Raw genomic sequence first — 27,799 nt, forward strand, 5'->3', positions numbered from 1 at the left:
TTTATATTGTAACTCTAATATTAAACAAACTTTGCAGAATTTTATAAAGAGAGACAAATTGTCTTATGTGCAAATGTTTAAATTGTATGACACAAGATGGACAAAAGAAGACTGCTTAAACATTTTAATATAACTTTTTTTTAAAAAGTGAGTTTTGTGATTTTTTCTTTGTTTTTACAGGCTGAAAGCCCAGGATTCAACCAAAGGTAAGAAGCTTGAAAAGTGACCTAATTGAAGAAGTGCATTTTGTAGCTAAACCCTGACTTATTAACGTGTCCATAGGAATTAGCTTAAATCATTCAGATTGACCTTTAAATTATAAAAAAAAGCCTTCTCTTTTAACCTGTGCATAAAAATCATTCAAACAAACATTCTTTCCTTCTGAGGCCTTTACACATGCAGAGTGGAGAAACCTATTCTCTATCATATAATCTCAAATTCATGGAAGGCGAGAATCATCTTTTTGAATGGTGACCTAGTTAATTGTATGTAAAGGATAATTTTGTTTTCCCTCCTTCAACTTCGGGAATGCTGAGGCTGCTCGTCGTCCCTCTGTTGCTAACGATGGTCAGTTAGGTATTTAACAAAAGGAAATTGGACACAACCTTTGCTTTCAAGGGGGTAATACAAAGTGACCAGAGAAGATTGCTCAAGCTTACATACAAATGGATTCAAGAGTCAACTGGGCATGTTTCTAAAAAGAGGGAAGAAATTAAGAGATATGTGAAAAGATGACTAGATTAGGTTAATCTATAAAAAAGCAATGTTTATTTAAATAAGTTAATTTGACATCCAAAAGAATATTACAAAAGCATGCTGTATTTTATCAATAGACAACAGTAATTTCTGGACCATTTAGTCTTCATAGCAAAACCGTAAAATTGAAAGATCTTCCAAACTGAACATACTGATCATAGTAAAGTCCCGTCATTCGCGGGGGTTACGTTCTTGTGAAACCTTGCAAATGGCGAAATCACGAGCAATGAACATGCTTTTCAATGGGAGTCGATTGAATAGGTTCCAGCAATGCGAAAGCAGCATTTACTTTGTGCAGTTACTGTACAGCAAATTGTGGCACCTGTATGCAACAGACAGAGGGAGCCTCTGAGCAATACAAGATATGTATTGAAAATTTTAAAAAGAGACAATCCTCATTTAAGGAAAAAATGAATCGCCTCAAAACAGTTAGACAAAATCGGTGAATGTTTCAAAATTGAACAGGACCATTATTGCACCTCTGGACCGAGAGATTCAGACATTTCCAGGTTAATCTCCCCGTTCAGGCTGCACTTCAGCTGCAACCATTCCAGGCAACACTTCTCATCCCTGTTGGAAAGACTGCAGGCAGCTCTGTAAGTGCAATAAAGGGCAAAGGCTGTGCCTTCACTGTTGACTGAAAAATCCAAATCACTAAGAATAGAAAAAAAAAAGCAAAACATTTTGAATTCATAGAGATGTTAACGCAGTAGCAGAAAATGGCTAATTGAAATGCTGGCATGTTTCTAAGACAGTTGACCTGTAGACTTTTTCTTAGCAATTAGGCTGTGGGGCCCTTAAGGGACTGATCCTTGGCAACAAACTAATATCTTGTTCTTTATATAATACAATGCTCTATATTCATAAAATAGCCAACCCACCAACTTTCTGCACGCAATAGTATGGGAGATATTACTAATTCATCCATTTTTAGGAATCTGTAGTTAAATGACTGCTTTAAGGAAATACATTTGATTGTTTGTCTTTTATTTAAATATGGATTTCCATAAACCTTATGGTGCCTCTTGCATTGTGCAAAATGTAGCAGCTGAAGCATTCTACATTTCCTGAGCTTGTCAGAACTATAATATCTTATTGTAATAATGTGACAATCTTGGTAATGTTACGAACAGACTCAATGGATCAGCCAGCCTTTCCCTGTACACCTTTTTGTATGTTCAGATGTTATTAAGAGCAGATAAGTGAAGTATATTTCATGGTGGTAATTTTTTTCAAAAATGTTTTTACATCTATTCACCTCACCTAAACTTTTTATTGTAAACTTTAACTGTAGCACAAGAGTTCTAGCATCTTTTATTTTAAAAAAAAGATTAATTTTGTTACTTTTCAGGACACTTTATAAAAACCAATGAAAAACTTGCCACCTTGTTTAATCAGATATCTGAAAGCCATCGTGTTAGCTTTTTAGTTTTAGAATGAGGTATTAACATTCTGAGAATTAAACATTGAATAATTCTGTTGCTGTGATTTTAAAAAGTTCAAACCAAAAAAATTTTTTTTACAATTCATGTTTGAGATGTGGGCCTCGTAAGCAATGCCAGCATTTAATCTTACCTAGTTGCGCTTGAGAAAGTAGGCCATGTTTGTGAGTAGCTGCAGTTCATGTGGTGAACAATTTTTTTTAATTGCTGTGTGATACACCAGAAATACCTTCTCTGTGTTAATTCTAACAATATTGTGCTTTTCATGTGAATCTGGTTACTACATTCATTGCCGTTCCAATTTTGACAGACCAATTAATGAAGATGAAGTCCAAATCCTTCACAATAGACAGTATGATGCTATTGCTCAGAAGCAAGTGGCGGTGGACAAACAGCTCCAGACTGAGGTATAAGGCAGATAATTTAGTTTGTTCTTTGCCATTCAGGCGTTCAAATTTTTTTTTATAAATGAGAGAGATACTTTGTTATGTGGTTGATGAGGTTGCGTTCATATTTGGCATGATAACTGATCCTTGTTACATTGAAATACTGGTGACTACATACAGCATGTCTACAACTCAAATTTAATAAAGTAATTTGAAGGCTGACGGCTCAGGTAGAACATTGCATTGCAGAAATTTTCATTGACTTCAGTAAAAAATGTCTCTTTTTGTACATTGAAAGGGGAATCATTTAGATTTTATGCATGATCTCATACCAAATTGATTCCTACCACAACTGAGAGAATTTTTCGGAAATAGTTTTCTTGGTTCATTTTGAACAATGTGCACAATGTCAGGCTGTTAGAATTTGTTAGTGAGGCATGGAATTAAAGTAGCAGTACTGATCTAAACAGGTGAGAGTTGAAGTCTTTTGCCTGGGATATCCTTGCCCTCTTTATCAATTAATTCCCAATAAAGCACATTTCAAATAATTTATCCTCTGACAATACTGTGTGCAATTTGTCCCCTCACACCGCTTAAGTTGGAGTGTCTGATCTCCTAGCTAACAAACGAGCAAAAGCATTAGGTTTCGTAATGGGTAGATTGAAGTATTGGGCAAGGCATAGCCTCTTCAACCACGAACATGCAAGATGCACACCACAGTTGCTTTGCCGCCTGGCTAGGCTAGTTTTGCTTTACGCTTTCACTCTTTTGAATCAATTAAATTTGTTATTAAAATATTGATATATTTGCTACTTAGGCAGACTGGGTGACAATGCAAATTCCAAACATATTTCCACCTCTTGAATATAAATTTAGCCCAACACATAGGTCACGTATTCTCTCCTGAGTTAAAAGCGCAGAGTCAGGAAATTCCTGACTTCATAAACCCGAGCCAAAAGTGCAAAGGGAGGAAATACTTTCAAAACAAAAGCAGAAGGGCTCCCTGCCTTAGCCAAGATAGCACCCTCGTTCTGATTCCGGAAGTCCTGCACCCCAAACCTGGCACCCACCATTTCTGCCAGGGTAGATGGGGGTGGGGGGTGGAGAGAACAGGGGCAGGTTGTAGCTTGCACATGTGTGGTTCACGGAGGCTGCTGTATATGTAAAACGCGCAGCTGCTTTCAAACAGATGGGATTTCCAAAACATGACTTGTGGGCTTTAGACATTCGAACAAATTGTCTAAAACTGTTGGAGTTATTTGGAGAGGTCAAGTGTTGGGGAAGGAAACAGTTAAAGGAGTTCAACTGCTGATTATTATACAACCCAAATACCTATTTGATTGCTCAAAAGAATAAAAGGGAAAACAGGTGAGAAGTTTTGACTGTGGAGAGCTTTGTGATCAGTAATAAAATTATCTGAAGGAGTCTGACTTGGTTTCTTTGTCTTCATTTCCAAGCAACTATTGGAGCTTAATAACATGCCCCTTTGGGATTGTTAAAATTAGACATGAATGTGCCTTAAAAAGTGGATAGATTCAGTGGAATTGTCAAACTGTCAAGGCACTTAATTCCCCAAGCTCTAATTTTTTGAAAAAAATAGTCCGCAGTTGAAGAAAAATCAGTGCTTTAAATTTCTCTAGCTGCCTGTTGACATAAACCTGTGGGCCCTCATTATAGGGTTAATGCTGCATGACTGATTCCACAATCTATCATCTTACAACTTATCAACGTACAGTGGTGGTGGAGGGGTGGGGGCGGCCCTGTAAGTTCACAGTTTGATTGACAGCTCCAACTGGTTATTAAGTCTGTGGGGCTATGAATACAAATGTTGGTTTTCATAAGGGATTAAATACTTGAATGAATTGATTGTTTTTTTTTAAATAAGGGATTAAATCTGTGAAGGAATTTAAATTTAAATGTATTGACTGGGTTTTTATTTTGAATGAGGCTTTTTAAAATCATGAAGTCATCAATAGGCACAGAACTTTATTTCATTTCATCTCACCATAGATCCAGAGTTCTGCCCACGGTTGATACTGGATGAATTGGCATCAAGGGTGTAAGGGCAAAGAGTGGTGGGTGAGGGGAATGGATTGGCACTATATTGGCACAATGGCTATAAAGGGCCAATGAGGGTGGGGAGAGGGGTATAGGTTGATGTGGAGGTTATGAGGGGCCGTGGGGGTGGGTAGAAAGGCATGAATTGGCATGGATGGGGCATGGGGAATGAGGAGGTGGGAAGACTGACAGCTAGAGGGCTGTTTTTGACTTTTTATAGCTGGGATGAAGTCCTGGTGCACTGAGGCCAGCCTTTTAAACGCCCACCTCTGCACGCAGCAGCCCCTGTGACTGCCTCCGCATGGTTTCTGGAGGCGGAGGGCCCAGCTACCATTAACAGCTGCCCCCCCACCATCTCCCCTAACCAAAAATCTGAATATCGAGGGCACTTTCTCCTGATTGTGGAATCAATCATGCAGCATTAATTCTATAATGAGGACCCTCTCAGGTTTATGTCAACAGACAGCTAGAGAAATTGAAAGCACTGATTTTTCTTCAACTGCGGACTACTTTTTTTTCAAAAAAATTAAAGAGCTTGGGGATTTAAGTGCCTTGACAGTTTGACAATTCCACTGAATCTATCCACTTTTTAAGGCACATTCATGTCGACTTTTAACAATCCCAAAGGGGCACATTATTAAGCTCCAATAGTTGCTTGGAAATGAAGACAGAAACCAAGACAGACTCCTTCAGATAATTTTATTACTGATCACAAAGCACAGTCAAAACTTCTCACCTGTTATCCCATTTACTCTTTTGAGCAATCAAATAGGTATTTGGGTTGTTAAATAATAATCAGCAGTTGAACTCCTTTAACTGTTTTCTTCCCCAACACTTGACCTCTCCAAATAACTCCAACAGTTTTAGACAATTTGTTCAAATGTCTCAAGCCCACAAGTCATGTTTTGGAAATCCCACTAACAGAAATTGCACCTGCTTGAAAGCAGCTGCGCGTTTTACATATACAGCAGCCTCCGTGAACCATGCATGTGCAAGCTACAACCTGCCCCTGTTCACTCTCTCTCTCTCTCTCTCTCTCTCTCTCTCTCCCCACCCCCCCTCCCTCCCCCCCACCAGCTCTATGCTTTCCAACAATGGTACACCTGAGACTGGAGGTTATGGGTAGGAGCCCATGTCATACTACTCTGTGGCATAGCATTCTTGAGTCTAATATGTTCTATCAGCTTCTTACAGCTATTCATATTTCTGAGTTGAACAATCCCAGTTCAATTTTCAGCTGAAATAGCCGGATAAGCTGAAGTTCATACATATTGTTAGGTGATGCAGGGTGAATTTTATGCTATTCCCTACATGGGAATAAAGTTATTGAACAAAAATAAATAACCCACTTCTCTGTTGTCATTTTTCATCTTGATGGGTGGATATTACTTATATGCACATAGATTCTTGATAAGCAAAGAGGTAAAAGGTTATTGGGAGTAGGCGGGAGGTTACAATCAGATCAGCCATAATCTTATTGAATGGTGGAGCAGGCTCAAGGGGCTGAGTGTCCCTACTTCTGCTCCTAATTCATATGTTTGTGCGTTCATATCATTTGAGCAACTAGAAATCATAGAATGGTTACAGCACAGAAGGAGGCCATTTAGCTTGTCGTGTCTGTGCCAGTTTCCTACAGAGCAACTCAGCTAGTGTCTCTCCCCGGCTTTTACCTGGTATCCCTGTTTCATAAAACCACGATTGAATATGCCTCCACCTTGGGCAATGCATTCCAGATCCTATGTACTTGATGCATTTTTTAAAAATAAAGTTTTTAATGTTGCCTTTGGGTCTTCTGTTCACCTTAAACGGGTGTCACTCTAGTTCTTGACACAATAGGGCAGAAACCCAATAACATTCCTAATTGGATCAACATTGTTGGTTCAAGTAAAATGTCCTTTTTTCAGCTAAGGGTAATAATATAGCCAATACTGAAAATGGCACACCAAAAAGTTACTGAAATATGAGACCACTGAACTCTGCGTTCTGAAAATAAATCATTTATAATGTTTCATTATTTTAGATTCTTATAATTGCAAGAATGAGTGAAAGCCATTTGCACATCAAAGTATACCTAAGTTTTTTTTAAACCCTCCTATGAAAAGCAGTTTGCATTTCTAAAAATCCATTAAAATATGAGCATAACACTCCTAAGATCTTCCACTGTGATGTCTTTATGTATAAGCCTTAAAATGGAAGAGATATTTACACAAAGAAGGATTATTTTATGGAATGAAGGACTTAACTATAGCAGAGGATGTGAGCAATAAGATAAATTATCCTATCTCTGTGCAACATATTGGGACACAAGTACAGTTTTAAAAGATATCCGGTTCACAGATTGAACTAAAGCTTCCTGGTTAAATCCAAAGCTGAGATTTATTGCTGCTTTTGGGTTTGACTAAAACAAATCATTTAAAGATCACTCTCTCCAAAACGGCTAAGATGATTGGAGCAAAGAACTTGACACCATTTTTTTGTACCTCTTGCCTCATACTTTTAGCTGTTGAATAATAGAAATTCCTGTCGACTTCAACACATACTTGTCATTTCAAAGCATAAATATCTGATGAAGACAGGGAGAAGAATAGCTTCATGGAACTGGTTTGATGTCCCTTAAATTCTAGAAACCAAGCAGGGCTGACAAACACTTGACAGGAAATTGACCTGTAGTTCACCTCTGCGTGCTCATTCTCTCCTTCCCAACCTGCAGCAGCCCCTCCTCTGGATACCTCAAACCAACTGGCTACTGATTTGACATCCAACACAGCATGTGCAAATACCTGTGGGAGGAAATGAGAATAATATCTGCATTCATATATTTTTTAAAAGATATTTCTGCGAGTTTTTTTCGTCCACAGCAGGCTCTGCTAACTGGCTGTCATGTCTCTGTATTAGGTTACAGAAATATTATCTAGTATTGGACTTAAAAGGGAACTGGAAAGGATGTGTTAGTTGGGAAAGACAAGTGTGAACTAAGACTGCAAACATTAAATGGTGACATTTTTTTTAAAAACTCTAAGGCTTTTAGCACTTTTGCAGTTGTGGTTACTTTAAATCCTGAGGGGATTGGTAGGCAGGAGGCTGGGGTCTGTAATGCGGTATCCTGTGAATCAACCTCCTATTGAGAAGGATCTGTAACTAGTTTCACACTTCATCTGGTTTGGATCCATTTAACAATATATTGCGATAAAAGTAAAAAACTGTGGATGCTGGAAATCCAAAACAAAAATAAAAATATCTGGAAAACTCAGCAGGTCTGGCAGCATCTGCGGAGAGGAACACAGTTAACGTTTCGAGTCCGTATGACTCTTCAACAGAACTAAGTAAAAATAGAAAAGAGGTGAAATATAAGCTGGTTTAGGGGGGGGTTAGAGCTGGATAGAGGGCCAGTGATAGGTGGAGATAGCCAAAAGATGTCATAGACAAAAGGACAAAGAGGTGTTGAAGGTGGTGATATTATCTAAGGAATGTGCTAAATAAGGGTAGGAAGCAGGACCAGCAAGGTACAATTAGCCCTAGTGGGGGTGGGGTGGGGTGAAGGGAAGGGATCAAAATAGGCTAAAAGGTAGAGATAAAACAATGGATGGAAATACATTTAAAAATAATGGAAATAGGTGGGAAAAGAAAAATCTATATAAATTATTGGGAAAAAAAGGGGGGGATCAGTCCTCCATCCCCACCCCCTTTCCAATCCCCCCTTTTTTTCCAATAATTTATATAGATTTTTCTTACCCCACCTATTTCCATTATTTTAAATGTATTTCCATCCATTGTTTTATCTCTACCTTTTAGCCTATTTCAATCCCTTTCCTTCAGCCCATCCCACCCCCACTAGGGCTATCTGTACCTTGCTTGTCCTGCTTTCTACCCTTAATTAACACATTCCTTCGATAATATCACCACCTTCAACACCTCTTTGTCCTTTTGTGTATGACATCTTTTGGCTATCTCCACCTATCACTGGCCCTCTATCCAGCTCTACCGCCCCCCCTTAAACCAGCTTATATTTCACCTCTCTTCTATTTTTACTTAGTTCTGTTGAAGAGTCATACGGACTCGAAACATTAACTGTGTTCCTCTCCGCAGATGCTGCCAGACCTGCTGAGTTTTTCCAGGTATTTTTATTCTTGTTAACAATATGTTGCACCTGATATGTTCCTGTTCTTCCTCACTCTTTCTATTTCCCAGTGTTTCCTTTGAAACTGCACATGCTTTGCCTATACACAAGAGGATATCGCTAGTGATATAGATTATGCATTCTGCTAAGTGCATGGCCACTGCACCAAATTTTTCCTTGCCACTGTAGTGAGATGACTGACCTCTGCCCAATGCATCCTGTGTACGGTGGTTGTGATAAACTCACAATGGGAAATCGGGCTTTAACCCCTCCAGTTGATTGTGTATTATGTTGCCTGGAGGAGCACCTTTTGAAATTAGGAGAACATTATAGAACCAAAATTAACACAGAGGTCGACTATCCCTCAGGCTAGTTTAGTGTGTTAATTAGACATTGATTTTAAATGGAAAGCAAAATACTGTGGATGCTGGAAATCTGAAAAAATACCCAGAAAATGCTGGAAAAATTCAGCAGATCTAACAACATCTCTGGAGAGAAAGACAGAGTTAACGTTTTGAGTCCGTATGCCGCCTCTTCAGACTCTTCTCTTTAGCTCTGAAGAAGAGTCACATGGACTCAAAACGTTACCTCTGCCTTTCTCTCCACAGATGCTTTTAGACCTGCTGAGTTTTTCCAGCATTTTCTATTTTTGTTTGAGTAGATTTGTGCTGAGTTCAAAATCTGAAGAAACTCTTAAACATTTATTATTGGCAAGTTTTGAAGAGGGATCATTAACCCATCTCTTGTATAAGCATCTATGGAAGTGTGTATCAGCAATCGAATGACTACGTGCTTAATCTACAGGACATTTATTTTGGTGTATGAAACAATCCAATATGTTATTTAGCAATGTTATGGTTTTACATATGAAAGTGAATAAGTTGTTGTATCTGTTTTAAATGGCAGTTGTTTTATCTAAGATAACTGCAAAGAAGGGCTTACAGGCAAACCATCTTAATTAAAAGTGTTTTCTTAGTCATTGCCAATGCGTAGGATTTCCATCAAAGTGAATACCGTTCTCTTACTTTACAAATTTTAGGGTAATTGTCATCCACGGAACTGCACATCAACAACTTCTAGAGAAAAAAAGAGAGAAAAAATTAACAAGAGAAAAAAGCACAATTTTACACCATATGATTTTTGAGCTGAATTCACAGTCAAATATATTTAATTTCCACTGCGAAAAGACAAAGTGCTAAGTTGTTTTCAAAAAGGGATAGAATAAAAATCAAAATATATGATATTGTGCAGGGCACTGGTTTATCCCATCTGAAGGGAAGGCTGCCCTAGAGAGGGTGCAAAATAAGACAATATGTTGCCAGGACTTAGGAATTCAGGTTAGAGAAGGTTAAAGAAGTTGGGCTTTTTCTCACTGGTGGGATGATCCAACAGATTCAAAATTATAAAGGTGATTATTTTTTTTAAATTCATGTATGGGATTTGGGTGTGGCTGGTTAGGCCAGCATTTATTGCCTGTCCCTCATTGCCCTTGAGAAGGTGGTGATGAGCTGCTGCCTTCAATCGCTGTAGTCTCCGTGATGTAGGTACATTGAAAGTATTGAAGATGATCCAAATTGTTAACACTGATTTAAAAATTAGAAGCTATAATTTGACAAAAGCAATAGGAAACTAGTAGTAAGTTGGGTATTTGGAACTTTTTCATATTGGGAATATCTGTATGGAAGAAATGATAAATAGGTCAAAAGACAATCACACCTTTTTTTCTAAAATAGCAGAAAATAAGTGGACATTAGGGTGAGAAGGTCAATTGAGATCAACCAAAAAAGAATTGTCTATTTTTTTTCCCCTGTTCCTAAAATACCTATGCTATGATCTCCCTTGTGCTTGAAACTAAATGCTGAGTTTTCATATTGACGTGAGTAATATTTCGCGCGTAAGTTTCAGTAGAAAACAGCAAAACTCAAAATCACCGTTCTCATCCTGTTTCAGCTTTGATTTTTCCCAACTTATGATTTCATTTTCTTTTTGCTTTCATTTTTAATTAAGTTGTACATTCTTTATTTTGTGTTAAGTTCATACATAGGAACACTAACCTACTGCTCAAAATGTTTATAACATTTTGTTTTCTTAGAGAGGTTTATCATTTGTTAACCCTTTTTATTTCATTCACATGCAGTTAGCTGCACGAGAGGAGCAGTTAAAGATAGAAGAAGAAGCATTTTATGCTGCACAACGTGAAGCAGCCAGGGCAGCAAAGCAGAAAAAGTTATTGGAGGTGAGGGCATGAAGCCCCTATTTGGTTCTGATCTGCGAAAGTCTTTACTCATCTCTTGTTAACAAGCTTTATTATAATTGACCACATATATCACATTAAGTTTTTTCTTTTCAACAACAAAGACCTTGTCGAGTTTAGAATGCGCTCAAAAGGTATTGGCTCTACTCAAATTAATTATTGTTTATAAATCCACAGTTAGAAGTGCTTTGTCACTGGTAGTCATTGAAATTACCAGATGAGGTAATCGAATAGGCCAGCAAGCTTCAGTTTCTGCAACTTGATGCATGAAGTACAAGAATAACTTTAATTTGAGGTTGTCAATCTAAGTGCAGTCAAAATGTTAGAACCCCTGAGGAATTAGTCTTGAAATTCACATTAGCCACAATATAACAGAAACTGATCCAAGCCAACTCTTCAAACTTGAAATTTATTTGGATTACTGTGGTCTGCTAGACCAACTTTTAACCTTTACTCGACATTAACATCAAAATTTCACTGACATTCCAATGCTGGTGATCAGAGCACTGTTCAGAAGTGTTAAAGTACACAGTGCAGAACTTTGCTTTGTCTGACTATAGAGCAGATATAAAACTGCTGGTATAATTGTGCCACTCTAAATGTAAGCTACTGTTTTATTGCAGTTGCCAATTTAAGTAACAAGTTTGTATAGAGAATTTTTGCCATCCTGACTACACATGCTTATTTGATCATCTTGGCATCACCTGTAATCCATAGTGATCAATGTTTTCACTGTAATATGATCAGAGGGTAGCCAACTGGGTGCCATAGTTTGAAATTTAATTCATTTACTTTGATATTCAATGATTACTGGGTTATTTTGATCTTTGATATAGGTTGGACAATAAACGTGGGCCTTGTCAGCGCACGTCCTGTGAATAAATGAACAAAAATTAACCACATAAACACCTGCACCACTAAGTGACTTTTAAAACACAATACACAAAGTGCTTAATTTTGGAAAGTAAATCATATTAGAAATTGGAAGCTTATAAAAAGTGAAGTACAGTTGTAAAAAGAACTGAATTTCCAAAAAGGAAACCACCCTCTACTGATTAAATACGGCATTGTTCTATTCTTACCTATCCAGTTTTAGCCAGAAAATCTCCTGCATTGGCTTCTCTTCCTACCCCTATATTATTACATCTGGAGTCTCCCAAAGATCTATCCCAGATGCTCTCCTATTTCTCATGTATGTGCTGGCGTGCACCAACACCACCCAAAGAAATGTCAGGTTCAATATGTACTCTGACAACATCCACCTCCACTTCACCATACATCTCAACCATTCCCCCTCTGTTGTCAGAGTGTCTGTCTGACATCCAGCCCTAGATGTGCCACAGCTTACTCCAATTAAGCATTGCAAAGACCAGAGCCATTCTTTTCAGCCCCTGCCTCAAACTCCTTTCCCTCACTGTCGATTCCACCCCTTCCCTGATTATTGGCTCAGACTGAACCAGACAGTTCACAGCATCAGCATCCTATTTGACCTGAGCTGAACTTCTAACCCCACATCACAAAAATCATTTACTTCTACATCTGGAACATTGCCAACCCCTGCTCCTGTCAATGCTGTCCATGTTGGTTTTTGATCTTCCAACCTCAATAAACTTGTGCTCAGATTCTTGCCTGCATTCTAACCCCACTAAATCTCACTGACCTACATTGGCTCCCAGTCCAACAACAGCCTTATTCTTATCTTCATTTCAAATCCCTCCTTGTCCTCACCCCTTCCTATCTCTGTCACTTCCTCCAGCCCTATAATCAGCCAAGATCTGTGCAGTCCTCTGACCCTGGCCTTGTGTGCATACACTATCCTTTGCCCAAATGCCTTCTATCTTATAGGCCCTAAGCTCTGGAATTCCCTCCTTTACATCTCCTTTCCTTTAAGATTCTTCCTGAAACCTATCTCTTTAAACAAGCTTTTGACTACCATTTCTAGCAACCTCTTTAGCTCACGGCAGCTTCTGCCTGATGAAGTTCTTGAGTGAAACGCCTTGGGACATTTTCCTTTATTAAAGATGCTATATAAATGTGAGTTGTCGTTGGAGCCCTGAAATATTTTGGTCAGAATACCTGGACAATATTACAAAATGTAAAATCAAATAACCAATTTGAGGTCAAAAAGCAATTAAAATCATTATTTTTAAAATTTTGTTTCAACTTGTTTCTTTGTCAAATTGCATTTACTCTGTTGATTTCAATGTGTAGTTTATTGATTGTTTTGATATAAATACTTGGTGAGACTAAATATTCCAAATGTAGCCAACAAACAGGAAAGGAATTCAAGATTAATTTAGATTTTGACAAATTCTGAAAAGCATTACTTAGTAAGACAATTAATTTGAGGCAAAATTTGAAATAAGGTTTTGTTTGGAAACTGTTTTTGCAAAGGTTTATATTTGCTATTTTGCTTCATGCTTTACAGCTCACTAATGTTTATTATTTAAGATAACCTTGATTGCAGCCTCACGTGTAAGTTAGATATGTTGTACGTTTTATTAGCTTCCTCATCGGCTTCTGGTCTGAAAATTAAGTTATACTACGTTTATGTAAAGATGATTAATTAACCAATCTTTGTGCTTTATAGCAACAAAGGTTGCAAAAGATGAAACAGAGGGCCAAGTCTGCTGCAGACCCTGATCAACAAAGGTGAGACCTTTTTATTATTAAAGGTGTTTCCAGTGAGTTTTTATACAGAAGCTGCAATTCAGTTCATTATTTACAGATATTGTAAACTATCTTGTCACTTCTGTAACATAAGGGGGTCCAGCATTACTCGTAGTGTGTGTTTTGAATTCCAGTTGATTCTTTTGGAGGATTGTTTGCCCTAAGACACTGAAGTAGCAGAGCATGCAGGTGTTACAAACAGTAGCACAAGGTAGCTTGTATGTATGTTTTCCCAGCTGTGCAGTTGCCTAGTTAACACCTGAGCCATACAAAAAAATGATCAGGACCATGATGGCCAACCTTGGCTGGTAGTGATAATTGACCTCAGTGTGAAATAAGAAAGGAAAGAACTAATTTTTTCTGGTTCTGTTTTGTATCCTTGTGATACACTCATGCATCATGAGGATAACGTGCCTACAAATACTTAAGCATGCTATTTAAGCTTTCAGTTCAAAGTTGTACTGAAAGAGTGCTGCATTGCTGGAAGTGCCATCATTTGGATAAATAGAGGCCCTACCTGCTTGTTCAGGTGGATATAAAACAACCCTTGTAACAAGAAGAGTGGGGAGTTAGCCCACTGTCTTGGCCAGCATTCAAGAGAATATAAACCTAGTTTATGCAACCTGTCCTCATAATTTAACTCGCTTAGTCCTGGCATACTTCTGGTGATTCTGTGCTGCACTCCCTCCAAGACCATTGTATTCTTCCTGAGGTGCGGTGCCCAGAACTAAATGCATTGGACCATATTGATAATAATCAGAGCTCTGTGGAATTGTAACATAACTTGCACCCATTTATCTCAAGAGGGCTGGAATACAAAAGCCTACAATCCATTATCCTTTTAAATTATGTTTGTACATGTCATTAGCTTTGTAATTTTTGTACCTGTATCTTAATTCTCTTCTCAAACACAGTTCCTACCTATCATCATTTAGAAAATATTCACAACTATCTTTCTTTATCCAAAATGGATAATCTCTCTCTTTCCTACATTGCGTTCCATCTGCCACAGTTTGCTCAATAACTTAATCTATCAATATCCCTTTACAACAATGCTGCTCCAATCTGCATTATTTACTATGTCACCTCTTTGGTGTTGTCAGCAGACTCCAACATATTGTTCTCTGTTTCTTCATTCAAGTCATTTATAGCTATAGTGAAAAGCCAAGGCCCCAGCACAGATCCTTGGGGAACACCACTAGTCGCATCTTGCTAAATTGAGTACGTATCTATTATCCCTACTCTCTCTTTTCTACCTCCAAAGATAGTAGGTTGCTCCCAATTCCATGTGCTCTTATTTTTGCTAGTCTCTTATGTGAACCTTGTTGAATGCCTTCTGGAAGTCCAAATAAATTAGATACATAGACACCACCTATATACCATGTTTATAACCACTTCAAAAATTCAGCTAGGTTTGTTCAATGTGACTTTCCCTTTACAAATCCACGCTGGCTTTCTCCAATCAGCTATTTATCCAAATGCCCCATCACCGTCACAAATAAAAAAAAATTCTAGTTATTTTTCCACAACAAACTTTAGACTGAAAGGACTGTAATTTCCCACCTCATCTCTCTTCTTAAATAATAAAGTAATATTGGCAGTCGTCCAATCCAAGGGAACAATTCCTGAATCGAGCGTTTCGGCAGATTATGATTAGCCTATGAATAATTCCCTCACCTACTTTTAATAACATGATGTGGAAACCATTGAGTCCTGGAGATTTGTCTACTTTTAATCCCATTAGTTATCCCATACTGATGTTTTTGAAGTTTACATTGAATCCAGTTAGTGCCTTGCCTCTTTTTTTTTAGCTTTCCTTATTATCTCTACTACTCTGTCATCATCCTCATTTCCTACTGTGAAGGTGTACTACTAAAACAAATTAGCAATTTAGTAATTCTGCCATTTCCTGATCTTCCAATTTCAATAATAAGGCACTTAAGGAAGTTGTTTTTTCATTTTAATAGATGTCCAGTTACATTATAAAGTGCATACATATTGATATGAAGTGTGAACAAGATCAAGCTTGGGTATAATCACACTACATTTACCTTCTCCATCCACAACATGCTGTATGTCAGCAACAAATCTGCTTCTCTCATTTTCCTTTTGGGCTGTAACTTAAAACCTGATGATCTTAATCCTGAACTTTATTTTTTAAAGAAAATCATGCTTTGCTTTCTGATAATTCTAAGTTGTGCATGAATGAACATCAAGCTCCCTGTTAGTAAAAAAGGACAGCTGATCATTTATGACATACTACTTGGTCACATAATCTGCTGACATAGTTATCTCATTTCACACATGAAGAATAAATTGAAATGTCAGAAAATTCTCCAAATCATCACTCAAGAAAAATTAAATGCCTAGCTTGGCTTTTTGACAAAGCTTTGGGTGAATTTTACTGTTGTGATTTTGTGTCAAAATACAGATAATATCCAGTTAAATTAAAACTCATACTTGGGGAGCTTCCGCTGTGATTTCATGAAAAGCAGGTATCAAATGAGCTGTGATCCACTGATAAGTCACTGATAAAATATAGTCATTGAGATAACTAGCTTTTTCCACCACTTGCTATTTCCTTAAGCCCCTACTTCCTTGTCCTTCCACTCTTGCCTCCAACAACAAATGCAGGGAGCTGATCAAGATTTTTGGCACCAAGATGATAACCATCCATTTAGTTGGCCTGGCTGTTTTTCTTGCCCTAAGCTGCCAAGTCAAATTCCCCAAAGCAGTCAGTCACCAACTCATTCTAATTTCTCTCCCATCTTCCCTCATCCTCTTGTATCCTTTTAAAATCATGTGATCCACATTCTGGTCTCTTCACTCCATTTTCATATAACGCTGGCCATCAAATTCAGATGTCTAATATAAATATTTTTGAGGACCAAAGAAAAAAATTTTTGAAGAAAAGGGAAAATATCCATATCATATCACTGTCCTTGCCTCACTTTCCAATGTACAAAAGGATGTTAGGACACCTAAATACATTTCACAAATGTTTGCATATTTCAGTGTATTTGTTCCCAAGAGCAGAAAATAAAATAATTGTCAGACTGCAGGCATTACTCCTGGTACTATTAGTAAATCTGCCCGTACTCACCCACGTATAAAATCTAGCACTGTAAATCCGTCTTGCCTAACCTTTTAAGTAAGCTTAATTTAATTGAGATCATTTTTAACATAAATGTACCGCATGTTGTACTAATCACCTGTTTGTTAAAGTCCATCTTATAGTCTGGTTACCAGTGTATTCCCAGATTAAATTTGGAATTCATCTTTAATATATTTCATTTTGGCGCAAGTGTACTATCATAAGTTTAATTAAATATTTATAATACACCTGGTTCTCAAAGCGTTGGAAGACTGAATACTGCAGCCTACATATAAAATTTGTTATTATCAGCAACACATCTTCAACTGAAAAATAAAGGTTAGTTTTACAAATGTACATACCTTGCAGGAAGTATTGCTGTTCAGGAACATGCATCAAAAAATCAGGCACGGTCTCATGTTTTTCTCCCCATTAATTTTAATAATGGGGAACACCCCCATAATTTCCTGATTTGCTTATAAGGCCAGCATGACTCCCCATTGGGAGCGTTCATGCCCAAACTCTAGATGTCTATAATCTGACAGTACACATGACTAAATGGATTTTTTTTTATTTTTCCACCTGTTTTGAGCAGTGGGGCAGGGGAAGAAGACCTTGAATCATATCTACAACATGCAAAATCTCAATCTGAAGCTTTCAGGAACCAACACAGTAAGTTTGCTCCCAAAAGCTACTTGCCACAGATATTTTCTTAAGTATATGAATTACTGTTTTAGCCGTGTGTAGTTGAATATGCTGATTGGGCCAGGGCTACATACCGATTAACATCTCAAAATGAGTTCAACCATTAGATCTTTAAAAATTTCTTGGGATATGAATGTACACCCCACCCATTGTTACCCTGAGATGCTGGCGGGCGTCTGCTCCTTGAACCAATGAAACCATGTGTTGAAGATGCTCCAACAATGATGTTAAATAGGTAATTCCAGGATATTGACCCAGCATGAAGAAGGAGGAATGATATAGCCCCATATCAGAATGGCGTGTGACTTGAATAAGAATTTGGTTCATCACAACGCCTTCAATGCACACACTTGATCTTTTTCAACTGAACTGTTAATCCTTGAATCAGAAAGGATACAAGGTTGCATTATTTTGGTTTCAGGGTGTGTGGCAGATTTATTTGATTTGAGTGAAGATTGCAGTTGTGTTGATGGCCCAAAAATCCTATCTCTGATCATCTTGTCTCATACCAATGCAATGTTTTTATCTCCATGTGCTCAACAGTTTGCTTAGCCATTTAAAGTCTTATTTTGGGTGTATAATCATTGTATTTACTTGTAGCAGTATTTTGCTTGGTGGGACAGGTTCCAGATTCATAGATCTATAGAAGTAAAGTTTCAATCATTTCGCCAGTGTGTTGTTACCTTGTCCACCTCTCAAACTTTTTCATCACTCCCCTTGTTTAAAAAGCCTGCTGGATGCTGTTACAAACTACCTACATCCTTAAAATATTCATCCTAGCTTTCTCCATGCTTTCCAAGCACCATCAATCTGTAAGCTCCCTCTCTAAACCTCTCAAACAAGTAATTGCTATTTAACACCATTACCTCTTTTTCTCACTACACCATTTATGTACCAGCTACAGCTCTAAGAATGCCATGGTTAAATATGCCAATGATACCTGTATGTTTGTGACCATTATGCACTATGCCTTTTCATCCTCGTTAACCTTTCTGCAGCCTTTGATATAATTAACCACTCCATCCTCCAAAAGCTCTCCTCCATGGTTCCAGCCACATTGGTAAATGTAGCAACCCATCTCCTGCTGTCAGTTCTTCTGCAATATCCACTCAGTTACCTTTGGGCTGTCCAAAGCTCTATCCATATCTGCATAGTGCCACTTGGTAACATTGTTCATTGATCACCTTCCATCTGTTTGCAGTCACTCTTCCCTCCTGCTCTCTGTTGAAGCCAGCAGTGGCTTTATTTTTATTATTCATTCTTGGGATGTGGGCATCACTGGCTAGGTCAGCATTTATTGCCTATCCCTAATTGCCCTTGAGAAGGTGGTGATGAGCTGCCGCCTTGAACCGCTGCAGTCCACGTGACCCAGCGACAGTGAAGGAACGGCGACATGGTTCCAAATCAGGATGAGGAGTGGCTTGGAGGGGAACCTCCAGGTTGTGGTTTATGTACCAGCTACAGTTCTAAGAATGCTATGGTTAGTGTGATGTCATTGTGATTTGGACAAGTTGAGTGAGTGGGCAAATGCATGGCAGATGCAGTATAATGTGGATAAATGTGAGGTTATCCACTTTGGTAGCAAAAACAGGAAGGCAGATTACTATCTGAATGGCTATAAATTGAGAGGGGAATGTGCAACGAGACCTGGGTGTCCTCGTACATCAGTTGCTGAAGGTAAGCATGCAGGTGCAGCAAGCGGTAAAGAAGACAAATGATATGTTGGCCTTCATAGCGAGAGGATTCCAGTACCAGAGCAGGGATGTCTTGCTGCAATTATACAGAGCCTTGGTGGAACCACACCTGGAATATTGTGTGCAATTTTGGCCTCCTTATCTGAGGAAGGATGTTCTTGCTATAAAGGGAGTGCAGCAAAGGTTTACCAGACTGATTCCTGGGATGGCGGGACTGACGTATGAGGAGAGATCGAGTCGGTTAGGATTATATTCGCTGGAGTTCAGAAGAATGAGGGAGGGATCTCATAGAAACCTATAAAATTCTAACAGGATGAGACAGGGTAGAATCAGGAAGGATGTTCCCAATGTTGGGGGAGTCCAGAACCAAGGGTCACAGTCTGAGGAGACAGGGTAGACCATTTAGGACTGAGATGAGGAGAAATTTCTTCACCCTGAGAGTGGTGAGCCTGTGGAATTCGTTACCACAAAGTAGTTGAGGCCAAAACATTGTTTTCAAGAAGAAAGTAGATATAGCTCTTGGGGTGAAAGGGATGAAAGGATATGGGGAGAAAGCGGGATCAGCCATGATCATGATGAATGGCAGAGCAAGCTCAAAGGGCCGAATGGCCTACTCTTTTCTATGTTTCTATGTGGTGTTCCCATCTGCCTGTTGTCCTTGTCCTTTTAGATGGTAGCGATCATGGGTTTGGAAGGTGCTGTCGAAGCAGCCATGGTGAGGTCTTGCAGTGCATCTTGTAGATGGTATATGCTGCTGCTATTGTGCTTTGGCAATGGAGGGAGTGAATGTTTATGGGTAGCTTTGTCCTGGATGGTGTCAAGCTTCTTGAGTGTTGTTGAAGCTGCACTCATTCAGGCAAGTGGAGAGTATCCCATCACACTCCTGACTTGTGCCTTATAGATGGCAGACAGGCTCTGGGGAGACAGGAGGTGAGTTACTTGCCACAGGATTCCTAGCCTCTGACCTGCTCTTGTAGCCACATTATTTATATGACTAGTCCAGTTCTGTTTCTGGTCAATGGTAACCCCGAGGATGATGATTGTGGGGGATTCAGCAATCGTAATTGAATGTCAAGGGGTGATGATTAGATTCTCTCTTGTCGGAGATGGTCTTTGCCTGGCACTTGTGTGGCGCAAATGTTACTTGCTACTTGTCAGCCCAAGCCTGGTTATAGTCCAGATTTTACTGCTTTTGGACATGGACTGCTTCAGTTTCTGAGGAGTCGCGAATGGTGCTGAACATTGTGGAATCATCAGCGAACATCCCCACTTCTGACCTTATGATGGAAGGAAGGTCATTGAAGCACCTGAAGATGTTTGGGCCGAGCACACTACCCTGAGGAACTCCTGCAGTGATGTCCTGGAACTGAGATGATGCTATTCACCACTATCTTCTCAAGGGCAACTAGGGATGTGCAATAAAATTTGCCTTGCCAAAGAAGCCAACATCCCGTGAATGAATAAAAAAAATGATGGTTTCCCTCACCACCTGCCACAGACCCAGTCTAGTAGCTATGTCCTTTAGGACTCAGCCAGCTTGGTCTTTAGTGGTGTTACCGAGCCACTCTTGGTGATGGACATTGAAGTCCCCCACCCAGAGCACATTCTGCATCCCTACCACCCTCAGTGCTTCCTCCAAATGGTGTTCAACATGGAGGAGTACTGATTCATCAGTTGAGGAGAGACAGTACATGGTAATCTGCTGCAGGTTTCCTTGCCCATGTTTCACCTGATGCCATGAGACTTAATGAGTCAGAGTTGATGTTGAGAACTCCTAGGGCAACTCCTTCCTACTGCCAGTGGGACAGGACACACTCGGGGGTGGTGATGGTGGCGTCTGGGAGATTATCTATAAGATATGATTCCTTGAGTATGACTATGTCAGACTGTTGTTTGACAAGTCTGTGAGACAGTTCTCCCAATTTTGGTACAAGCCCCCAGATGCTAGTATTGAGAATTTTGCAGGGTTGACGGGGCTGAGTTTGCTGTTGTTGTTTTTGGTGCCTCGGTAGATGCCAAGAGATCTGTCCGGTTTCATTCCTTATCAAATTTTCTGTGGTTGCTTGATACAAGTGAGCAGCTTGCTAGACCATTTCAGAGGGCATTTGAGTCAGCCACATTGGTGTGGGTCTGGAGTCACATGTAGGCCAGACCAGGCAAGGACAGCAGAATTCCTTCCCTAAAGGACATTAGTGAACCAGATAGGTTTTTACGACAATAGTTTCATGGTCATCATTAGACTTTGAATTCCAGATTTTTATTGAATTTAAATTCCATCATCTGTCATGGCAGTATTCAAACCTGGCTCCCCTGAGCATTACCCTGGGTCTCTGGATTACTAGTCCAGTGACAGTACCATGATGCACAGTCCCTAGTTAGTACTGATTGATGCTGAGCTGACTTTCAGATCCTATATCCCATTACCAGTGCTACCTATTTCCAGCTCGGCAATACAGTCCACTTCTGTTCTTAACTCGTCCAAATTGCCACTGAATTTTCAACCTCGTCTTTGGCACTTTCACGCTAGACTTTGCTATGCTCTTGTCTCAAGTTTCTCTCTACACATACTCCAGCTCCCAAACTATATTTTAGTCCATATGAAGTCTGTTCACTTCGCTAGCTTTTTCCACCCCAGCATGTTGTTCCCAGAATCTTTGTGAATCCTTCCATGGCTTCACTGCAACCTCCTGCAGCTCTACATCACAGCTTTTAGCCTTTGTTACTCTGATTTTGGTCAACATGCCTCTTTCTCTGTTCCCCACCCCCTGACCTCCATTTCAAATAATCATGTTGATCCTATGGCTACCATGTCTCTGGAATTATTTTCCCGAATCCCTCTGCTTTGCATTTTCCGAAGCAACTTTAAAAGGACACCTTGGACCATACATTTAATCCACTCTCCTAACTTATTTTCTCCTCTCTTTGAAGCATTTGTCCTCTGTTTAAAGTTGTATACAACTACAAATTGTTAAAGGTGGGTAAGGATCAGACAGTCATGGAGTTGACTTAAACACATTACCAGATTTTCCAGGATCTTGTTAACTGCAGTGCTCTTCAATTATTATAGTGCTGTTTCAAAACTCAGTGCTTGAAATTTTACATCAGATAGATGTGGAAAAATCTGTCCTTTCAAAACGCTTAATATACAGGGTTAAACAAGTCTGTTATTTCTGCAATACCACAAATAGTTTAGACTGCTGTGTACATCAGTTAAATGGGTGTTGAGATGTTTCAGTGCTTTTTAAACCAATACCAAAGATTTAAATGGCTTCTCAGGAAAATTAGGGATGGACAACAAATGCTGGTATTGCCAGCGATGCCCCCATCCATGAACAGATATATTTTTTAAAAGCCGAGCCTGTGTGTTCCGGTCCTTTTTTGGATGTGAAATGCTGAAGGATAAAATATGGTTTCTAGTAATTTACTGATTGCAGTAGAGTCCTTCACAAAGCATGGTATGAGGAGCTGTTCAGATATCTACTCAAGCAGTACAAGTAGAGGAAATACGATGCAAAAATTTGAAAAGCTCATCATAGTGGATATCAACTTATTGGCAATGTAGCAACTACAACAACTTACATTTATATTGTGCTTTTAACATAATGAAACATCCTAAGGCTCTTCCAAGGCGCATTATAAAACAAAGTGAGACATTGAGACAAATAAGGAGACATTAGCTCGGATGACCAAAAGCTTGGTCAAGGGTAGGTTTTAAGGAGTGTTTTCATTTGTGTTCAAATAGGTCAACAAACCAGTATTCACAGAATCTCTCAGCGCAGAAGAGGCCCTTCGGCCCTGCACCAACACGTGAGAAACACCTGACCTACCTACCTAACCCCATGTACCAGCACTTGGTCCATAGCTTTGAATGTTATGACGTGCCAAGTGCTCATCCAGGTACTTTTTAAAGGATGTGAGGCAACCCGCCTCCACCACCCTCCCAGGCAGCACATTCCAGACCGTCACCACCCTCTAGGTAATAAAGTTTTTCCTCACATCCCCCTTAAACCTCCTGCCCCTCATCTTGAACTTATGTCCCCTCGTGACTGACCCTTCAACTAAGGGCAACAGCTGCTCCCTATCCATCCTGTCCATGCCCTTCATAATCCTCTACACCTCGATCAGGTCGCCCCTCAGTCTTCTCTGCTCCAACGAAAACAACCCAAGTCTATCCAACCTCTCTTCATAACTTAAATGTTTCATCCCAGGCAACATCCTGGTGAATCTCCTCTGCACCCCCTCCAGTGCAATCACATCCTTCCTATAATGTGGCAACCAGAACTGCACACAGTACTCCAGCTGTGGCCTCACCAAGGTTCTATAGAACTCCAACATTTTTGTATAGAACATTTTCTCCCTACTTTTGTAATCTATGCCTCGATTGATAAAGGCAAGTGTCCCATATGCCCTTTTCACCACCCCACTAACACGCCCCTCCGCCTTCAGAGATCTATGTACACACACGCCAAGGTCCCTTTGTTCCTCAGAACTTCCTAGTGTCATGCCATTCATTGAATACTTCCTTGTCAAATTGCTCCTTCCAAAGTGTATCATCTCACACTTTTCAGGGTTAAATTCCACCTGCCACTTATCTGCCCATTTGACCATCCCGTCTATATCTTCCTGTAACCCAAGACACTCAACGTCCCTGTCAACCACCCGGCCAATCTTTGTGTCATCTGCAAACTTACTAATCCTACCCCCCCACATAGTCATCTATGTTGTTTATATAAATGACGAATAATAGGGGAACCAGCACAGATCCCTGTAGTACACCACTGGACACTAGCTTCCAGTCACTAAAGCATCCTTCTGTCATCACCCTCTGTCTCCCACAACTAAGCCAATTTTGAATCCACCTTATCAAATTACCCTGTATCCCATGTGCATTTGCCGCCGTTATAAGTCTCCCATGTGGGACCTTGTCAAAGGCTTTGCTGAAATCCATACATCTGCACTACCCTCATTTACACATCTGGTCACCTCGTCAAAAAATTCAAATTTGTTAGGCATGACCTCCCTCTGACAAAGCCTTGCTGACTATCCCTGATCAAACCTTGCCTCTCCAAGTGGAGATAGATTCTCTCCTTCAGAATTTTCTCCAATAGTTTCCCTACCACTGACGTGAGACTCACTGGCCTGTAGTTCCCTGGCTTATCTCCACAACCCTTCTCAAATAGTGGAACCACATTAGCTGTTCTCCAGTCCTCTGGCACCTCCCCCGTGGCCAGAGAGGAATTAAAAATTTGGGTCAAAGCCCCTGCAATCTCCTCCCTTGCAATCCTCAGCAGTCTGGGACGCAAATCATCCGGACCTGGAGATTTGTCCACTTTTAAGCCTGCCAACACCTTGTCACTTTCAATATCAACTTGCTCAAGAACCTCGCAGTCTCTCTCCCCGAGTTCCATACCTTCATCCTCATTCTCTTGGGTGAAGGCGGACGTGAAGTATTCATTCAACACTCTACCGATGTCCTCTGGCTCCACCCATAGATTGCCCCCTTGGTCCCTAATAGACCCTACTCTTTCCCTGGTTATCCTCTTCCCATTGATATACTTATAGGATATCTTGGGATTTTCCCTACTTTTACCAGCCAGAGCTTTCTCATATCCCCTCTTTGCTCTCTGAATTGCTTTCTTAAGCTCCACCCTGCACTTTCTGTACTCCACTAATGCCTCTGCTGATTTGCTTCCCTTGTACCTGCTAAAGCCTCTCTTTTCCTTCTCATCGTATCCTGAATATCTCTGGTCATCCATGGTTCTCTGGGATTTTTACTCCTTCCTATCACCCTAAAGGGAACATGTTGAGCCTGTACCCTCCCCATTTCCTTTTTGAACGCCCCCCACTGCTCCTCTGTAGATTTCCCCACAAGTAGCTGTTCCCAGTCTACCTTGGCCAGATCCTGCCTTATTTTACTAAAATCCACTCTCCCCCAATCCAAAACATTTTTTTGCAACTTGTCTATTTCTTTGTCCATAACAAGCTTAAATTGTACCATGTTGTGGTCGCTATCACTAAAATGCTCCCCCACCACCACCTCAGCCACCTGTCCAGCTTAATTCCCTAACATTAGTTCCAGCACTGCACCGTCCCTTGTTGGACCCTCTACATATTGACCTATTCTCCTGTACACATTTCAAGAAATCCATTCCATCCAAGCCCTTAACACTATGTCTATTCCAATTAATGTTAGTATTGCTAATTTAAATGTGCTCTCACTGTCAGCTGCCAGATTTGGGACCCATAGGAGGTGCTATTACAGAAGTATAAATAGGTTGTTTATTGAACAGGAAGGAAAAGTAGGAAATATTACTACATGTTTTTTAGATCTCCCAGCAATTTACTGCATATGCAAATGTGATTGAACAATTTAAATTGATTAAATTAAAGTGAAGTGGAGAGGTGTAAGGAGGGTATTCCAAAGCTTGGTGTCTAGGCAACTGAAGGAATGGCCACCAATGGTGGAGCAATTATAATTGGGAATGCACAAGAGGCCAGATTTAGAGTAGCACAGATATCTGAGGTTCGTGGGGTTGGAGGAGATTGCAGAGATATGGAGGGCAAGGCCATGTTAGGATTTTAAAAACAAGGGTGAAAATTTTTAAATCAAGGCATTGTTTGACTCGGAGTCAATGTAGGTCAGCAAGCACAGGCAGCAAAGCTTTGGATGACCTCGAGTCTATGAAGGGTAAAATATGGGAGAATAGCCAGGTGTTCATTGAAATAGTCGAGCCTAGAGGTAACAAAGTCATTGATGTGGGTTTCAGCAACAGATGAGCTGAGATGGAGGTGAAGTTGAGTGATATTATGGAGGTGAAAATAGGCAGCCTTAGTGAGGGCATGAATATAACATCAGAAGCTCAAATCAGAGTCAAATGTGACACCAAGAGGTACAAACAGACTGGCTTAATCTCAGACTGTTGCTTGGGAGAGGGATGGAGTTGGTAGCAAGAGAATGGAGTTTAGAGCAGGTACTGAAAGCAATGGCCTCAGTTTTCCCAACATAGGAGGAAATTCCGTCTCATCCAGCACTGAATGTTGTATAAGCAGTCTGATAATTTAGCAATAGTGAAGGAGTAAGAGAGGTGGTTGTCAGGTAGAGTTTTGTCGGCGTACATAACAAAACCAATACTATGCCTTTGGATAATGTCGCTAAGGAGCAGTTTGATACAACATGCATGATTGGAAGCCCCCTTCAACTGAAGAATATTTTGAAAGCATAGTAGGGACATGTGGCAAACACTTTGCATATAGCCAAATCCCACAAAGCAATGAGTTTAATGACTGAATTGTGATGGTTGAAGAATAACTGTTGGTAAGAAATCCCCTGCTCCTTTTCACATAGTGGCATGGGGTCTTTTGCATCCATTTGAGAGGGCAAATATGGCTTCACGTTAACACCTTACCTGAAAAATGGCATCTCCAAGAGTGCAACATTCCCTCACTACCATACTGTAGTGTCGGCCTAGATTTATGTCCTCAAACCTCTGGATGTGGACTTGGACCTCCATGGACTTCTGGCTCATCAACAAAAGTACTACCATCGAGCAATGCTGACTATGGAAACTAATTAGTTAATATTGTATGATGTAGTAGGTAATTAGCCATAGTCCATGAAGGACTGTAAACATCTCTCCCCATTAGAGAGAGACAATTGGTTATATGGCTTGAGGGGCACCACTCTGAATTAAGCAAGGTCAGGAGACAGGCACCATGAACTACCACAGCTGATGGAGGATTTGGCATCATGTTGCTCCACACTCTAGCCATCTAGCCAACCGAGTTTTATGGTCCTCTTTGTATCATATATTGACACAAAATATGAACCAGATGTAAATGGATTAGAGTGATTTACCTTTTGCATGCCCTCCCCATTTTCTTTTCATCTGTGTTCAAATAGGTCAACAAGCCAGTATTGCTAATTTAAATATGCACTCACTGTCAGCTGCCAGATTTGGGATCCGTAGGCTACGCTATTACAAAAGTATGAATAGGTTGTTTATTGGACAGGAAGGAAAAGTAGAAAACAATACATCTTTTTAGATCTCCCAGCAATTTACTGTGTACGCAAATGTGATTGAACAATTTAAATTGATCCTTTTCTGGGCCAGAGAGGTGGATTTAGTGTTGTTTTAAGAATTATTACATTGCTCTTAAACTTGCCATAGAAAGTTATAATTAATTGGCAATTAATATGCAAATTTAGCAAAATAACAGGACGAAGCTGTTTGTGCAAGTCAAACAACGGAGTGGTGTAAACTGACTAGCAAATTATGGCTTATTTCTTAATCCCTAAACATTTTGGCCAATTTGCACCTTAATGATGATATGTGTTGTTAACACAGCAGTATTTTACCCAGAAGACATGACCCAGTATTTCTGATTTGTAACAATTCCAGGAGAGATAGGGAAACTAAAAGGGGATCTAGCCAAAATTTATGGGCAGGATAGGTAACGTAGGCCAACAGATCATCAATCGGAAATCTTCAAATGGGATACATAAGAGGGAAAAAAATTCCCTCAAAATAGTGTACATCAAAATATAGAGTTCCATTGAGAAGTTGAGAGATTAAACCTAAACTGAACTTAAAGGGAGAAATTTTATAGTTAACGTTGCTAACAG

The 27,799-nt window shown here is 39.7% G+C and overlaps 2 protein-coding genes across 2 annotated transcripts in view; one reads left to right on the forward strand and one right to left on the reverse strand.

Moving 5' to 3' along the window:
- ap1ar (adaptor related protein complex 1 associated regulatory protein) overlaps positions 1 to 27,799 on the forward strand; it is a 93,994-nt gene that overhangs the window by 50,973 nt on the left and 15,222 nt on the right. Inside the window, exons 4-8 of the mRNA XM_078542865.1 lie at positions 181 to 206; positions 2,509 to 2,605; positions 10,897 to 10,995; positions 13,604 to 13,665; positions 17,373 to 17,449. Of these exons, the coding sequence (XP_078398991.1) occupies positions 181 to 206; positions 2,509 to 2,605; positions 10,897 to 10,995; positions 13,604 to 13,665; positions 17,373 to 17,449 (361 nt within the window). The remainder of the gene's footprint in view (positions 1 to 180; positions 207 to 2,508; positions 2,606 to 10,896; positions 10,996 to 13,603; positions 13,666 to 17,372; positions 17,450 to 27,799) is intronic.
- tifa (TRAF interacting protein with forkhead associated domain) overlaps positions 7,338 to 27,799 on the reverse strand; it is a 235,230-nt gene continuing 214,768 nt past the window's right edge. The window contains exon 4 of the transcript XR_013576703.1: positions 7,338 to 7,422. The gene's annotated coding sequence lies outside the window, so the exon portion shown is untranslated. The remainder of the gene's footprint in view (positions 7,423 to 27,799) is intronic.

Source organism: Cetorhinus maximus, chromosome 1 (assembly GCF_964194155.1).
Source record: "Cetorhinus maximus chromosome 1, sCetMax3.hap1.1, whole genome shotgun sequence".
In the NCBI taxonomy this organism is placed as follows: domain Eukaryota; kingdom Metazoa; phylum Chordata; class Chondrichthyes; order Lamniformes; family Cetorhinidae; genus Cetorhinus; species Cetorhinus maximus.